The sequence below is a fragment of the Phocoena phocoena genome, chromosome 5 (genome assembly GCF_963924675.1).
Source record: "Phocoena phocoena chromosome 5, mPhoPho1.1, whole genome shotgun sequence".
NCBI lineage: Eukaryota > Metazoa > Chordata > Mammalia > Artiodactyla > Phocoenidae > Phocoena > Phocoena phocoena.
Window position 1 is genome coordinate 10,113,819 of NC_089223.1, and position 16,155 is coordinate 10,129,973.

The window sequence follows — 16,155 nt, forward strand, 5'->3', positions numbered from 1 at the left end:
GATGTCTGCATTATATTTAATGACACTGAAGACATGTCTATTTTAATTAAACCAACAAACTTCAACTAGCTTTAACTGGAGATCATCCAAGATTCTGTGCGTTTTTTTTAATTGGATTAGTTTCTATGTTTCTGAGAGTTTTAGGAATACTTAATTTATAAGGCACTTATTTTAAGTCAATTAAATAGAACTCTTTTACAGATTAATTTTAGCAATAACATCTGGAGGTAGAAAAATACCACACATCTACAACATACATATATAGACATGTATAAACGTACAGATACAAATATATATCTTATAGCTTTCATTTTAAAATTTTAGCTATGAGTCAGGTACAATATTAGTACCTGACTAGTTTATAGTTTATAAGAGAACAGTTGGGTCCAAATTGTGTTTCTGGAAGTTTGTCCACTAAGATGGGTAAAGATTGTTTTTTCCTTTTTCCTACTAGTATTAGTGAAAGAAGAGACTTGGAATTTTTCATTTGCCCATTTTCCAAATAACTCCTTTTTTCTCTTTCTGATGAGAAACAGCTCCCTAAAGTTTACATTGTAAGGATTGGTTCTTAGGTCCTAGAGAAGAATGGGTAGAAAATTTTTAAGATGGGGTAGAAAATTTACATTTCAAAAACACAGAAAGTATCCAAATTTTCTCCAAAATTGAGTTTTGGGGTATATTTGCATATTATCGGAGGCCGGGAATAATTACTATTTAAACTTTCCTTATTTTTCTTAGGTGCAGGATAGTACTGTTTCCAATGTCCTGATCCTTTTGCAAGCATTTTGAGATGAATAGGGGACCTTTGGTGGCGTGGGTAAAAAGGATAGGTGGACTTTGAATTGTTTCTAGAGCTGCAGCTCTGGTTTTGCAAAGATTTGAAAAACAAAGTTGTTTCTAATTCCTCAAAGAACTTGGTTGTAGCCTAAATCATATCAAGGGACTGACCTGCCCATTCAACTACATTATTTTCAATTTGCTTTATATCAGGTAGAAGATTTCCAACTAAGCTGGAAATCAAGATTTCTATATTCTGGAGCTTTAGGGTTTAATGCAGTATGCCTTTTAAAAATCTATGTATTGGGTTTCCCTGGTGGCGCAGTGGTTGAGAGTCCGCCTGCCGATGCAGGGGACACGGGTTCGTGCCCCGGTCCAGGAGGATCCCACATGCCGCGGAGCAGCTGGACCCGTGAGCCATGGCCGCTAAGCCTGCGCGTCCGGAACCTGTGCTCCGCAACGGGAGAGGCCACAACAGTGAGAGGCCCAGTACCGCAAAAAAAAAAAAAAAAAAAAAAATATATAAAGCATTCAACAAAGGCTACAATGCTCTCCTTTTTTTTTTTTTTCCTGAGTGTACAATTCAACCTTAGACCAATTAACCTTAAGGGGGAAAAGCCTCTGTTATTGTTTCAATCAGCACCTGAACATCAGCCTCCAGCTGATCCATTTCCTGATCATTTGTAGGAGGGCCTGGGAGAAATTCTGGTCATTTGTTTCTTCTGTGAGGGGGCTTTCCCAAGAGGCCATCTGGTTTATCTGATAAGTACAATACAATCATGGGTGGGAAGAACACCGTTTAGCTACCAATCAGGGTTCCAGTGAATGTGACTGTGGATGTCCACTGATCTTTCTAACTGTTCTCTAAATTTGATAGTATCTTCTGAAAGTTGTGATTAATGAGGCTTTGTAACTTCATCTTGTCAAAGGGGTCTGTAAGGCAAGCCATTTCAATTCTTAGTGTCCTCTTTTCAATCTGGTCTGTCCATAGTACCAAAAAGACAGTTGTTAGAATGAGAGCTCTCTAAAAATTTTTTCGAGTATAGAGGTTTTTCCAACTCAAAGGATTCATCATCTGGCCATTGACAAGTAGGATCTTATATATTTCAATAGCAACTCAAACCAATAAGGCTTTTTATGGCTTAACCATAGAGGCAAGAGGCATCCCAAAAGAGTGTACAAAAGCTGCAGCCATCACAAGATCCTGAAAATTCACTCCCAAAGTTAGCCTAAGAAAGCAAAGACCTTCATTGTCACAAGTGGTAAGAATGGTATAGTGAAAATGGTGTCTGCGGTTTTCCGTGAGAACGTGTGATGCATTCAGCTACATACCCACTAATCTGTGACACCAGGCAGGTGCTACTAGTGAATGGGACTTTCCCAGCATTAAAGAGACAATGAAATTTGAGATATCAAAGGCCCCCTGTGGACTGGGACCCTTATGACAAACTCCCCTGGCAGCTGGTGTGGTGGGGGGGACAATGAGAATGCTGCTATTGGGCTGTCCACTAGATGCATGCCGGCGCATGCATCTTCTGACTGGTGGATCCCAGGGAGAATATTCTCACTGGTTACAAGGCCAAGCTTTTAAGGCATAGAATAAAATAGAAGGAAAACCTCTCTAGGCTATGGTTCTCCTCATAACAAATGACAGAAAAGACAGAGATAAAAGCAAACAATTACTATCTCTCTGGGAGGAAAATGGATCAATATAAAACAAGAGTACTCATAAAAAAAAATCTTTACCAAAGTTGCTATACCCAAGAAACTAATTCACGCAGGTATTTTCTCCCTTTAATCTAAATTTGAAAAGGAAGGGTCAAGAAATGCTTACCTTCCTCTCTGAACCAGGCACTATAGAGACAGATCCAGGAGATCTGCCTTTGGTAAGAATTATTACCCTTAGCCAGCTTCTGCCAGTTTTCCAGAATCCCATCTGCAGACTCCAGAGCAAATATGGTGCCTCAGCAAGCCCCATCACGGGTCTCCAAACTGTAGTGGTAGAAAAATAATTTTCCCGCTCTCTGTCTAGGTTCTTGACTGTGTTTCATTACAGTTCCACTGTAATGAAACACATTAAGAGGAGAAAAACAAAAATTTAATACCACGTATATCTCCTGCATACATTAACTCCCTGAAATGGTCAAACCAACACTATAAATACCATCTCCAGCTAGAGACAAAAGAAAGGTGTTGGGCAGTGGGGAAGCCAGTTATGGGAGGTTACCAGGAAAAACACAGTAAACAAGGGTAAGGTTGTTAGATTTAAGTCCGTGCCTTCTATACTGACAAGAGTTTCTAGAGACTTAGTCATCCGCTGCCTGGTGCAGAGAGGGAGACACTCTTACAAATGGAGAATGCCCTTACAAACGGAAATATCTCTTACAAAGGGTAACTTTAGTCACTTTTCAGAGCTTCTCCTGTGTCTGAAGTTTCTCAAAAATAATTAACTCAGTGTAATTTTTATTCCAAAGAGACATATTTGGGGGTGGCTAATTCTGTTTGCCTTCACTAGCTTATATCGTCTGCCAATAAAAGAAGTAGTAATCATTTTAGGGAAAAAACATTAAAATATTAGATTATTAGTGTTTCAAAATAAAGATGTAAAATGTTTTAATAACATAAGTAACTGTAGAGAGGTAAAGAAAAAAAACTTCCATAAATGTTTGGCTTCATGCCAAATAGGCAAAGGAATTGGAATTTTCAGAATAATGTGTTACAGAGTTTCCTTAAAAAGAGCCACATGTAACATTAATGTCATGCTCTATAAAGTAAGAATATCAGAAAATTACACTCTTATGTGATGCCACATTTTTAAGATGGCGGTTAGAATTTTACATGTATGTAGCTGAATTACTATAGAGAAAATGTATACCAAAAAGAATGTAATTTGCAATTCAGAGTGCTTAAAGGGTCATAGTTCTTTACATATCAGAATTACTTGAGATTTGTCATTACTTTATGAGCTTTGTGCTTATAAGTGGACTTACAGATTTGGATTTACTCCATCAAATTAGAGGAAAATTTGTCTAAGGGTTAGTCTAATACAGAGTAATTTTCAAAAAGAAAAATACTCTAAACAGGTTCAGTATTTTCTTGAATTATAAAAGTATAACCTAAAAATTGATGGATTGTTCTTTTTTTAGCCTAAGACTAGAATTAGAAATAATAGTGTTTTTCAAATTTTAAGATTATAAGAGACACTTCATATTGCTCCAAAAATGCTACTTAAAAGTCTTCTTAATTTATGGGAAAGTTGCTACAAACTCTAATTTAGTCTGAAAGGATTAATTTTTCTTCTCTGAGGGAGCATCAGTAATGACTCACTATTGGGACTTTGTCACTATAAGACAAAAATTACTTGGTGTGAGTGTATATATTACTTTCTACTCTTTTAAAAGTTTTTACCTCCATTTTGATTTTTATTATGTTAAAATAAACATACAAACACTGAATCTATAGTATATCTATAAATATATTACATGTATATAAACATACATGTGTTTACATATTTTGGGCATTTAAAATGGATATTATTGTGCTGTAATATTAATAAATTTTTACTTCATAGTTTAAATGACTGAATATCATTCAATCATGTGACCTTTTAAACATATTTTACTTTTCTCAAGAATTTTCCTTTTAAAGAATGGCATTGTCATATGCTATTACAATTTTGTATCGAGAGAAATTTTGAAAAATCTAACAAAATTGTACATGGTTTTATTCTCCATCTAGCAATACTATCTCTAGAAATTGACCCAGAACATACACATTCCTAGATAGCAAATAGCATTTCTATAAGGTTTTCCTTTATGGGCATTATCTGTAATAGGTAAAGATGAAAACAACACAGAATTTCCACCAATAGGGGACTATTTAGTACTAATGGCTCATTCACAAAATGGGGTCTGTAGAGCCCCCTCCCCTTCCAAAAAGAGGAAGCCTTAATGTTCTGGAATGGAATAATCTCTAGACTATATTAATAAGTGAAACAATGAAGGTGTAAAGCCATTACAATATCAATATCCCCAGAGTGGTTAATCATAAAAAAATACCCTATTTTTCAAATTACTGTTGTCTCTACAGACTAGTTAAGGGGAACCATTTATTCTCATTAGTTGAGCTTTAATATTTCCTGGTAATTTCCCCTCCCCTGCTTCGTGTTATACTAGCTAAAAAGAACAGAGAAGTATTGGGGCTTTTCGTCCTCCCTACGTGACAAGTATTAGAGTATTATAAACTTTCATAGTGAGAGAAATGTTAGGATTGCATGCTTTATGACATTTGTGTTTCTGAACATATTCAATCTAATATTTTATTCCCTTCATTTTTACTGACACTTTTAAAAATATTAAAAGGTGGATCTGTATTAGAGCTTTATTAAAAACATGAATGTCAGGAGTCATAAAATACACGGGAGCACAGATTCTAGATTTCTGAAATTTATTTCCTCTGTCTTTTTACATCCATTCAACTAGCATTTGGGAAACAGGTAACCAAACACTGAGTATCTATTAAATGTTTGTTAGCCTTAATGATTCTGAAGGCTTTTTTTTTTTAAAAAAGAACATGTTTGGTTGGCAAATATGTATGTGCTTCTGTGTACAACATACAAGTATAGCCCTGAGTTTCCTTTCATCTCAAGACATTTTTTCTCAAGATATATTTTCATTTATACAGTCATTTTTTAAATAAAAGTTAAGAAAGGTATTCCAGGCACTGAGATTGTAGCGGTGAACAAGAAATAGACAGGTTTGTTTTCTTCGTGAACCTCATATTCTAGTGGATGAAGACAGAAAATGAATTAGAAATGAAGAAATTGGTAAGAATTTCACACAGTGATGAGGGGTGATGTAAATAAGCAGAAAGATGAGATTAAGAGATGACGTCAGGTGAAGTAGGAATACTTGTGTCTAGAAAGGACTCATCATGGAAGACCTGAGGATGTTGCTTTTGAGCTGTAACCTGAGTGATGGGTCAGCTGTTCACAAAACTGGAACAAGCCTCTTAACAGGAAAAATCAGATTATGAAGAAGAGTCACCTTCCAGTACTGCTTGCTGCTTTAGGGCTGACTCACATTAGTTTTGGTCTTGGCTTCCTACTTAAAGTCTCTACACATTCTAATCTATATATCTAATCTATATATGCACCACAGATAAATCTAAAAGAAATAAACACAAACACACAGCTTACACTGTGTTGTATTTCTACTTTAAAACTCTCTCTTAATGGCTCACTAAAGCTTAAAGGATAAAATCCACATTCCTCAAACCAGCGTCATAGCTGCTTAAATTACATCCTTTCCTACTTACACAATTTTAGCTCTAACTGTTCCCAAACATAAACCTTTTATTCCACTTAAGCTGCTCCAACGCAAATTGCTGTTTCTTGTCTCCGTTGTTGTTCAGTGTTTTGGTTCGTTTGTTTTGTTTTTAACTGTTTTATTTAGAATGCCCCTCCCCTATAATGTATCTCTCTTTTTAGGCCCAGCTCCACTCCCATTTGATTTGGCCACTCAAACTGGGAGTGATCTCTCTTTCTATAGAACAATTTCAGCAGTTACTGGTCCTATATAACGTATCCTGTAGTTGTCAGTACTAGATATTGTTATCAGTTCTATATATTGACATATATAGCTCCTATGTATTGACATAGAACTTACTGTCTTGTAGTATGGCTCATCTTTTCTATATTCATTTCTATCTCTCCAACCGAATTCTACATGCCTTGGAGGCAGCTGCCATATTCTATACTTCTTGGATCCTATATTTCTTTTTATACACATTACCTGGACAAGGAGTTCCTTTTTTTAAAGGTGAAGTATTTTGAAATGTTTTAATTTCCTATCACATAAAGCTGCAATAAAGTATAGAGATTTCAAAATAATAATAATTGCAACAGATTGAAAATTCTTTTGGAGCTTTACAAAAAGGAGATTTACAAAAAGGAGAGCCAGATGGACTTACCTATTAATCATTTAGTTTTTTGGAAATGAAGAATACATTAAAAGTTGAGGAAAACTCGTTTTTTTACTCCACTTACAAAACCAGAGAAATAAAATTTTGCTAATTGGTCTTCACTCCTTCACCTTGCTTTTGGTAGTAAAGTATTTAATTGGAAGTTGGGAGCCTGGAAACATTACTAATATAAATATTTTTATTAAGTTTTAATAGCAATATTTACTTAGAAAGTCATAAGTAGAATAGACTTATGTTGGTATGTTGGTCTGTGTTTTTTTAATTTGTGTTTAAACATTTTACATCTTCATATTAAGTAAAATTTCCTTTCATTTTATTAATTTGATGTCATTCATTTGTTTATTTTTGTTTTCTTCTTTTCAAGGCCCTGTGGAATCCTACATGCACTGAAGTTTTATTTAAACCAGTACATATTTCAACCTAGGTTAAATCATTATTTGATAAGAAATGTATCACAAATCTGACATGCTAAATATGAAATCAGTTTTCCATTATTTCATGTGTTAGCTATTTCTCGGAGTATGTAATACAGAAATCTTTCCATTCCAGATATTTCACACTTTTTGCATTTGTACACAATTGCATAAAATATTAATGGATGTAGATTAAGCTAACATATTCCTACCTTATTTTTAAAACAAAAAAATAGACTTATTTTTAAATTGTCTCTGTATGCAGCTATTCTGAAGTGTAATATTCCACTTGGCAGGACATATTTTTTGTTCAACCTTCTCATCCATGTCATTTGTCTCTCTGGTTATAGTCTGTTTAATTTCACCATATATTCTATGCACATTAAGTTTCAAAACAGTGCTTCTAGTTTCCGCCATCCTAGTGTGACAGGTCTTACCGAAGAACTAAGTTACCTCTTTTTCCCTTGCATTGAGATCAAAAGATGAAAATAGTATGTCTTCAAACAAAATAAATCATGCAGAGTCTTATTCTAACTGTAGAAAGTAAAAAAACTTACTTCTGTCTCTAAATAAGTGAAGAAAGTTTTTTGGCTATTGACCTCATATTGAGGGAAGTTTGTTGAATGTGTCATTAAAAAAAACCTGTCTCCTGGACTTGGCATCACTGCCTGATTTCTGTGTGTCTTTGTTTATTACCTTTCTGTAATAGCTCACTTTAATTATCAAATGACTGGGTAGCAACAAGGTACTCTTGAGTGTTGTAGTTTATTGCAAGGATAAGTGACAGAACCCAAAGGATGTCGCAGTGTTGTGGTGCAGGACAACAGAAGAGCCATAGAGCTAAGGAGAGGAAAAGCAGGTTTTACTGAATTCCCTATATTTTTTAAACAGGAAATGAAATAATCATGGTTAATGATGGTAACATTTAGAAATATGCTATAAAATTTCTTAAATTATTTGAATTATTATGTAACATATAATATGCATGATCAAATGTTGGGTTTAAACCATGGTATTAAAACTGTAAATATATTTATTTACTTGAAAACATTGTATGTGTCCTTGTTGACTTTGCTGCTTAAAACATCCTTTTATGATTCAAGATACGAAAACATTTTTGTTTCTCTAACAGTTTTCTAGAGTTTATTCTGTTCTTATCTCTTTCTATTTATTGTTTTATTTTAACATTTGAAACCCATAAATGTAGATAATGTAAGAAATTCTATTACCTGCAATAAAGCACTCCTCTGATAAAGATTTTTATCAGCTTGAATGGTCAATATCGTTTTGAAGAAGAAAGAATTCAATTAAAGATATTTTGACTAGGATGCAAGGGAAAAAAGAAATGTATTAGCAAGTAGATTAAGTCAATAAAGAAAGGTACTTCTTTCCTCAAAAGCAATGTAGCAAAAATTGTCAATACAGACAAAAAAGCCACCTAACCTGAAAAGCTACCATTTTATGATTGCTCTTTAACACCAGTAAGACATTTCAGGCTGCTTCCTCAGAAACCCTTTTTTTTTTTTCTTTCATGTAATTTTTCTTTTTTAATGGGATTGTGCTGAATATACATCAATGAACATGTTTCTGAAAAAAAAAAACAAAAAAAACATGTTTCTGGGTTAATTTTACTTTCATGGTGAAATATATTCACACTCTCCAGAAGTGTTTATTATGTAGTTTGTCCATTTAACTATTAAAATGTTCTACATTTCTTTGATTACATTAAACATGAATTAAAAATAGGGATTAATGGCATGGTTAGTTTTTAGAAAATGTGCAAGAACCATTATAATTACTGCACTATATTCCAAGGTGTAACAAAACTGAGGTTGATGATTGTTTCTCAAAGAAGTAGCAAGAAGCATAATAGTATATCTGACAGCTGCAAATAGCGCAGCATCAGTATTTATTGGTGAAAGGAGCATTATGCTATACTATTATGCCTCCATATCTGTCTGAAATACCCTGACAATAATTAACTAAAAATAAGAGATGAACAAGCTTAATTATATTTATTTTCCAAATGATTGAAGTGGAATTTGAAGAGGTTGAGTGACTTTCTCAAGTTCATGTAACTTTTCTAACAGACATTAAAAGTTCTAGATTGTGCTGTAGGTGTTTCAGATCAAAAGTCAGGATTTTGTTTTGTTTTCCTGATTTCAGAATACTGGTGAACTGCATGATTGCAAAATTCAATACAAATTATACATGGATTACATATGTGAATATATACACACTTGTATATTATACAGGCCTTATATATTAAAGGTTGAGGTTATCTTAAATCTGCATTATAGTCTAGGCTTAATGGTGATGATATAGATTTACTATGTGAATACCTGTCTAAGATGAATAATATATGAGCTAAGGAATTTATTTTATATTATTAAGAATTATTTTTTCAAACATAAAGAAGTGCTTAGAAGGAAAACCAGGAAGAGTTTTGCTAGATGTTTTAACAGTTATTAACACATATTTTATTTATATCTTGAATCATTTTGAAAATTTAATTTTTCAGTCCCTGAAATGTATGCATGTTAAATATTCTTATTTATAATATTTTAAAATATAAATCACTTATTCTTGGTTAGATTTATGACATATAGCTGTGTTTTAAATGATTTTTTAATGAAGACTCTAAAGTAAGTATATGTTACTATGCACATGTGATTTTTATTATGGCACACATAAAAACTTCTTTGCTAAAGTTTTCAAAATTGCTATTTTTCATAATTACCTAAATTTGATATTGTTTTAAATATTTGTTTATTTAGAAAACAAAATGTAGTTTTCCATATTTAACTTGCTGCTAGAGGCAGGAAAGTCCAAATGTAACAACAGGATGCTTTTCATGATTTTGTGTTTTGTGCCTACATGTTCACACAGGACTCTCTAAATGCAGTTCTATCATATCTTAATTTCTTACATCTAATCACTCTTTCTAAAAGAAATCTTTGTCTTGGTGCTTTTTGGGGCAACAGTAATCGCCATTATGATATGCTGGCACATTTAAAGAAAAAACTAATACTAATATATATTTTCAAACACATCAGTTTCATTTGATGTACGTACTTGACACAAGTCCACATGTCAATGATAGATTGACATACATATCCTCCATTGAAAAGAACTGTTACTCTTGATATTAATAAGCATTAAGAACTGTTAGAATTTCCCATGCCTTCCAAGTGATGTCTGTTGGATATCTAAATTTGCATAATACATTTATACCATTAATTACAATGGAGTAGAGTAGGATAGGCTGTAAAATGGAGAAAAAATGAGAGGTTAGCAGTTTTCTTTATTTTTTACTACAAACCAAACATCTTGAGTATATTCATTGGGTGTTCTTTTAACTGATTTTTGTGAAAGCTTTTCTCTTCTCCTCTTTGAATGCTGTACATTGATATACATATAGGAGGTTGATGAACAGGAGGATCAAATGATAATAAAATATTTTCTGGTAAATGTTCCTAATACCTGAAAACTATTTGTTGCATCCTTAATTTATACACATCATGGTCAGATTGTATATACATACACATATATGAAATAAGGAAACCCTTATTTTAAATTATCTTCTTACTAATTTGCTTTTTTAAAGAGGAGGAAATTTGATGAAGTAGCATATGAGTATTCCTAGGAAAGAAAGGGAAAGAGCAATGACAAATATAAATGCAAGACGGATTCTGATGAAGTAAAACAACAAAGCAAGGGTAAAATGATTGTTGCATACTTCCCCTTAAGATTTAGTTTAGATTTTCTTTTAAGCTTCCAATTTAAAATATATGTATAAGACTTAAAAGATGAAAGAAGTCTCCCCTCAGCTATAAAGTAGAAGAGCCAGTAGCTTTAACTTTGATAAATAGTCTGGAAGCCTTGTGTATTAATACATGTTGAATATAATGACCAGGGAGAGTGAATAAATGTCATGCCTTTTGACTCAGGCTCTTCATGGAAGATTTCTTCTTCATAAAGTTGGCAAGATTCTTGACCTGGAAAGAGATTTATGTGTATCTTTTTTTCCACTAAGAATACCAGAGTAAACTTGAAAGAACAAGTAACTTCGTTTGGCAGTAAATATGCTACACGGATTTTAATTTTCTCTGCATCATGGTTTATGATGTTTAAGAAGTTACTGTGTTAATATAGATTCAGGGTTTAATTTATATTACTAGTACAATTTTTATACAACTTTATGATTTTTTGGAGATCTTTTTATACAACTTTATGATTTTTTGGAGATCTTTATCATCATACTGCCATTTTGGTTGTAGCCACATGAATTTGAAGAATAGGATCCTGAAAATTAATGAGTAATCTCTGAAAACCTAACTTTTCTGTTTTAGTAATGCAAATACAACATAAGTAAAAAATTATATATGCATAAACCCATACTCTATATTGTTTTTCTAATGCTTTTTATCATAGTGTAACCTTTAGAAGCCCAAAATAACTTTAAATTAGTTTGATTTTTAAAAGTGAAAAGCATCTTGTAGTAGAATGTGATATATACATTGGAAATTTATTGCTAGTTTTTAATGAAAAAGAGTATGCAATATCTGGTGAGCGAGCACAAAAGATCAGATGATCAAATAAGACTCATACAAATCATAGATCTTAGCCAATATCAAGCTTATACTAATCATTTCAAAGGTACTGGCCATCACGCTCCAGTGAAAGAGGAAAGAGGTCTGCCAGGTTGGGGACAGCTCTCCCAGGTCTTTTATCCCACTTTGGAATCCACTCTCTGATTCAAGCTAAGAGATCAGATTTCCAAGTGAGATTTTATGGAGTTACCTCACACAGCAGGAGAAATGTTTCATTGATGAAGTATCTTCATTTTATATCCCAACAATATGAATTCTTCAGGGAGCCATGTTCATAAAGATTCTAAGTTTATTTACTCAAATCAATCCTTAACCAGCAGCATACTGTTATAATTTCCATTGATAAGGACCCTCCTTCCAGCAGCTATTACTAGTTTATTTTCCTGGAGATCTAGTTTTTATGTTGGCAAGGTTAGAAGAGGTTACCTCCCTTCTTATTTACTTCCCCTGGAGAAAAGCCAGTTGCTTTAACTCTCCCTTCTCACCTGCTCCATTTCCACAGTTCATTCTGAAAGTGATATTATATTGGAGTGGAATGAAGCCCAGCGTCCTGGATTTTTCATTTCTCTTTAATTGAAAGGAGAAGACCTTATAGAAAGTTTATCTGACCAAAATTGCACTTGTTTTGGGTTTCTCTTCTTTGTTTTCAATGTTTCAAAACAGTTTGAGGCAAGAGTTAGGAGATTGCTTTTCCTGAAGATTATGTTTCCCTTTATTTTTCACTTAAGGCAAGCTTTTGTGAATTGCAGTTTTTGAAAATCAAGAAATTTGTGATTCAATTGGAAAAAATTAAAATTCCTTAAAATAAAGTTTTTGTTAATTGATGTATGCTGTAATATACCACATAAGAGACGGTCAGCTTATTTACATTTATATGTCATATTTAAAGTTATAAATACTTGTTTTATTCTTTGTTTCCATTTGCTATTTATACAAAATTACTCCTGTTGGGACGATAATCCATTCAACTAATTGGAATAAATTCTTCATTTTCTTCTTTCAGTTATACTATATACCTCATTATGTATTTTATTGAATATAAAATGTCTAGTTTTAAGATATTTGGGATGTGGGTTTATTTATGTAAAATCTCTGTTGTTTTGTATTTTCATCCATTTGGTATATATAAAAAGTACACTAGAAAAATTCCCATAAGAGAAAACACATATAAGAAAAACTGAATCCAATATCTGCAGCCTGATTTATCTGTTCTGTTGCTGTTCCACAAACACACTGTTTTGTTTCTACCAAGTCTTAGTGCCTTTACTCACATCAGTCCCCTAACCTATAGAGCTGTTTCTTTTCTCTCAACTTGTTCACATGAAGAGGAAACCGAGTCCCATATTCCCAGGATTCTCCAGGCATAATTAAATTCTACTCTAAATCATTCTGCCGCTTAATTATGGCTACCATTTTTTAATTTTGCTATGTGTCAAGTGCTGTTTTAAAGGCTTTACATGTTGTAAGTATTAATTCTTCACAAAAGCCTATGAGGGAGCTACTGTTACATGACACCATTTTGCAAGCAAGAAAGCTGAAATATAGAGGAGTTAAGAAATTTGCACCAAATTACATTACTAGAAAGTTAGTAGGCTATGTTTAAGCATAGGCCCTCTGGATCTAGAACCTGCACTTTATATATATATATATTTTAACTTTTTAATTGAAGTATAGCTGATTTACAATGTTACCTTAGTTTGAAGTGTAAACCATACCGATTCAGTGCTTTACAGAATAACCCCATTTAAAATTACTGCCAAATATTGGCTGTATTCCCTGTCCTATACAATATATCCTTGTAGCTTACAAGCTATACATAGTAGTTTGTAGCTTTTAATCCCTTACCCTTAGCTTGCACCTTCCCCTTCCCTCTTCCCACTGGTAACCACTAGTTTGTTCTCTGTATCTGTAAGTCTGTTTCTTTTTTGTTATATTCACTTGTTTTTTTTTAAGATTCCACATGTAAGTGATATCATATGGTATTTGTCTTTCTCTGTCTGACTTACTTCAGTGACATACACCCTCCAATTTCGTCCATGTTGTTGCAAATGATAAAATTTCATTTTTATAGCTGAGTAATATTCCATTGTGTGTGTATATATATATATATATGTATGTATCACATATTCTTTATTGATTCATCTGCTGATGGACACTTAGGTTGCTTCCATATCTTGGCTATTGTAAATAACGCTTCTGTGAACTTTGGGGTGTATGCATCTTTTTGAATAGTGTTTTCATTTTCTTTGGATATATACCCAGGTGTGGAATTGCTGTAAAATATGGTAGTTCTATTTTTAGTTTCTTGAGGAACCTCTGTACATCCATGTTGGCTGCACTAATTTACATTCCCACCCACAGTGTACTAGGGTTCCCTTTTCTCCACATCTCACCGACATTTGTTGTTTGTGGGGTTTTTTGATGATGCCATTCTAGCTGGCATGAGGTGATAGCTCATTGTGGTTTTCATTTGCATTTCTCTGATGATTAGTAATGTTGAGCATTTTTCATTTTCATTGCCTATTGGTCATCTGTATGTCTTCTCTGTAAAAATGTCTATTCAGGTCTTCTGCCTATTTTTATGCAGTTTTGTTTGTTTTTTGGTATTAAGTTGTATGAGTAGCTTATGTATTTTTCATATTAATCCCTTGTTGGTCATCATTTGCAAGTATTTTCTCCCATTCAGTAGGTTGTCTTTCTATTTTGTCCATGGTTTCCTTTGCTATGCAAAACCTTTTTAATTTTAATTAGGCCCATTTGTGGGTTTTTTGGGGGGTTTTTTTGGGTTTTTTTGGTACGCAGGCCTCTCACTGTTGTGCCTCTCCCATTGCGGAGCACAGGCTCCGGATGCACAGGCTCAGCAGCCATGGCTCACGGGCCCAGCCGCTCTGTGGTATGTGGGATCTTCCCGGACCGGGGCATGAACCCGCGTCCCATGCATTGGCAGGCAGACTCTCAACCACTGCGCCACCAGGGAAGCCCCATTTGTGTATTTTTGCTTTTGTTTCCTTTACTTTAGGAGGCAGATCCAAGAAGATATTGCCGTGATTTATATCAAAGAGTGTTCTTCCTATGTTTTCTTTTAGGATTTCTGGTTCATAGTTAGGTCTTTAATCCATTTTCAGTTTTTTTGTATATGGTATGAGAAAATGTTCTAATTTCGTTCTTTTACATGCAGCTGTCCAGTTTTCCCAGCATCACTTATTAGCAACACTGTCTTTTCTCCATTGTGTACTTTTGCCTTCTTTGCTGTAAATTGACTGTAGGTGTGTGGGTTTTTATCTGGGCTCTGTATTCTGTTCCATGGATCTATATGTCTGCTTCTTTGCCAGTACTATACTGTTTTGATTTCTGTAGCTCTGTAGTATAGTATGAAGTCCATGAGCATGATGCCTCCAGCTTGTTCTTTTTTGTCAAGATTGCTTTTGTAGTTTGGGGTTATTTGTGGTTTCATATACATTTTAGTATTATTTGTTCTAGTCCTGTGAAAAATGTCATGAATATTTTGATAGAGATTGCACTAAGTCTGTATCTTGCTTTGGGTAGTATGGCTGTTTGAATAATAATAATCCTTCTAATTCATGAACATGGGATATATTTCCATTTCTTTACATCATCTTCAGTTTCCTTCATCAGTGTTTTAAGATTTACAAAGTATAGGTCCTTCACCTCCTTGGTAAGTTTATTCCTGGGTATTTTGTTCTTTTTGATGCCGTTTTAAGCAGAATTCTCTTTTTCTTTCTGATAGTTCATTATTAGTGTATAGAAAAGCAACAGATTTCTGTATATTAATCTTATATCCTGCAACTTTACTGAATTAATTTGTTCTAATAGTTTTTCAGTAGAGACATTAGGGTTTTAGAAAACCCTAATGACATCATACAGTATGAGGCCATCTACAATTAGTGACAGTTTTACTTCTTACCTTATAATTTGGTTGCCTCTTATTTATTTATTTATTTTTTCCTTGTCCGATTGCTGTGGCTGGGACTTTCAATACTATGTAAGTGAAAGTGGCAGGAGTGGGCATTTTTGTTTTGTTCCTGATTTTAAAGGAAAAACTTTGCTTTTCCCCATTAAGTATGATGTTAGCTGTGGGTTTGTCATATATGACATTTTTATGTTGAGATATGTTCTCTCTGTACCAACTTTGATAAGAGTTTTAATCATGAATAAATGTTTAATGTTATCAATTTTTTATGCATCTGTTGCAATGATCTTGTGATTTTTATTCTTCCTTTTTTAATGTAGTGTGTCACATTGATTGATTTTTGGATATTGAACTATCCTTGCATTCCTAGGGTAAATTCCACTTGATCATGGTGCATGATCCTTTTTATATATTGTTGAATTCAGTTTGCTAAGTTTTT

General features: G+C 33.5%; 1 protein-coding gene across 2 annotated transcripts in view; it reads left to right on the plus strand.

The window, feature by feature from the left end:
• CCSER1 (coiled-coil serine rich protein 1) overlaps positions 1-16,155 on the plus strand; it is a 1,266,496-nt gene that overhangs the window by 701,239 nt on the left and 549,102 nt on the right. Inside the window, exon 10 of one of the 2 annotated variants that reach the window (XM_065877864.1) lies at positions 7,124-8,220. The exons of the other annotated variant lie outside the window; for it this stretch is intronic. Within the exon in view, the coding sequence (XP_065733936.1) occupies positions 7,124-7,183 (60 nt within the window). The 3' untranslated portion in view covers positions 7,184-8,220. Of the gene's footprint in view, positions 1-7,123; positions 8,221-16,155 lie in introns of those variants that run through there. 2 annotated transcript variants of the gene reach the window in all.